This window comes from Eurypyga helias, unplaced genomic scaffold, assembly GCF_000690775.1.
Source record: "Eurypyga helias isolate BGI_N326 unplaced genomic scaffold, ASM69077v1 scaffold26162, whole genome shotgun sequence".
Lineage (NCBI taxonomy): Eukaryota > Metazoa > Chordata > Aves > Eurypygiformes > Eurypygidae > Eurypyga > Eurypyga helias.
In genome coordinates this window covers 1,222-2,092 of record NW_010234512.1, presented here as the reverse complement: position 1 = coordinate 2,092, position 871 = coordinate 1,222, and the positions used below count along the sequence as shown (strand labels likewise).

General features: G+C 47.0%; 1 protein-coding gene across 1 annotated transcript in view; it reads right to left on the bottom strand.

Annotated features, from left to right (window-relative positions):
- LOC104505758 (protein ERGIC-53-like) overlaps window positions 1-871 on the bottom strand; it is a gene marked incomplete at both ends in the record, with an annotated part of 2,605 nt that overhangs the window by 656 nt on the left and 1,078 nt on the right. Inside the window, 2 exons of the mRNA XM_010146451.1 lie at window positions 326-425; window positions 597-658. Coding sequence (XP_010144753.1) covers window positions 326-425; window positions 597-658 — 162 coding nt within the window. The remainder of the gene's footprint in view (window positions 1-325; window positions 426-596; window positions 659-871) is intronic.

Sequence of the window (871 nt, the reverse complement as noted above, 5' to 3'; positions counted from 1 at the left end):
TTGGAGGGTGTCCCTGCCCATGGCAGGGGGTGGGGTTATGTGGGATTTAAGATCCACTCCCAGCCCAAACCATTCTGTGATCGGTAAAATCAGCAATACCCGCTGAGAAAGTGCAGATGCACTGACGTAGCTCCCAAGAACTTGTCTACCAGTTGAACATCCTGTAGCCCTCCTTCCAACTCCCGCTCCTGAGCTCAACATTTTCCAAGGATATAGGGATTAAACCACACGAGGGATCTCCAAGTTTTCCAAGAGTTCAAATATCTCACACTCGGAATAAAAGCCAAGAGATGGCAAGCAAGGATGTTACTGTTGGAGGACTCACTGTAAGGGTTTTCCGGTAGTACGTTATCTTGAGTCGAACGGGATAGGGCTTGTTCCGAAAATCCCTCTGACAGGATGCCAAGGCTTGGGTGGAACCATCACTATTGGGAAGAAGACAACCAGCTTTGTAACTCATAGGAAAAACTCAAACGGAAAAGGGAAATGAAGGTTCAAAGGAAAGAAACCTTTAAAAAAAAGTTTCTTCGTTATAGTGTCAGGCAACATTTCCTGCTTCCAAAGGAAACATTCCCTCAGCGGCACCAAGAACTTACTTCTGATGGTCATATGGAAGTTGGCCATCGTTGCCAACGACGATCACGCTGGGATTGTTTTTCTAGGCAAAAGAAAGAGTAAATGAATGGAATTGAGAGAACTCCTGGAATGGTTTGGGTTGGAAAGGACCTTAAAAAGATCATCTAATTTCCAATGCCACTGCCATGGGCAGGGACACCTTCTGCTAGACCAGGTTGCTCCAAGCCTCATCCAGTCTGGTCTTGAAGACAGCCAGGGATGGGGCATCCACAGCTTCTCTGGGCAACCTGTTCCT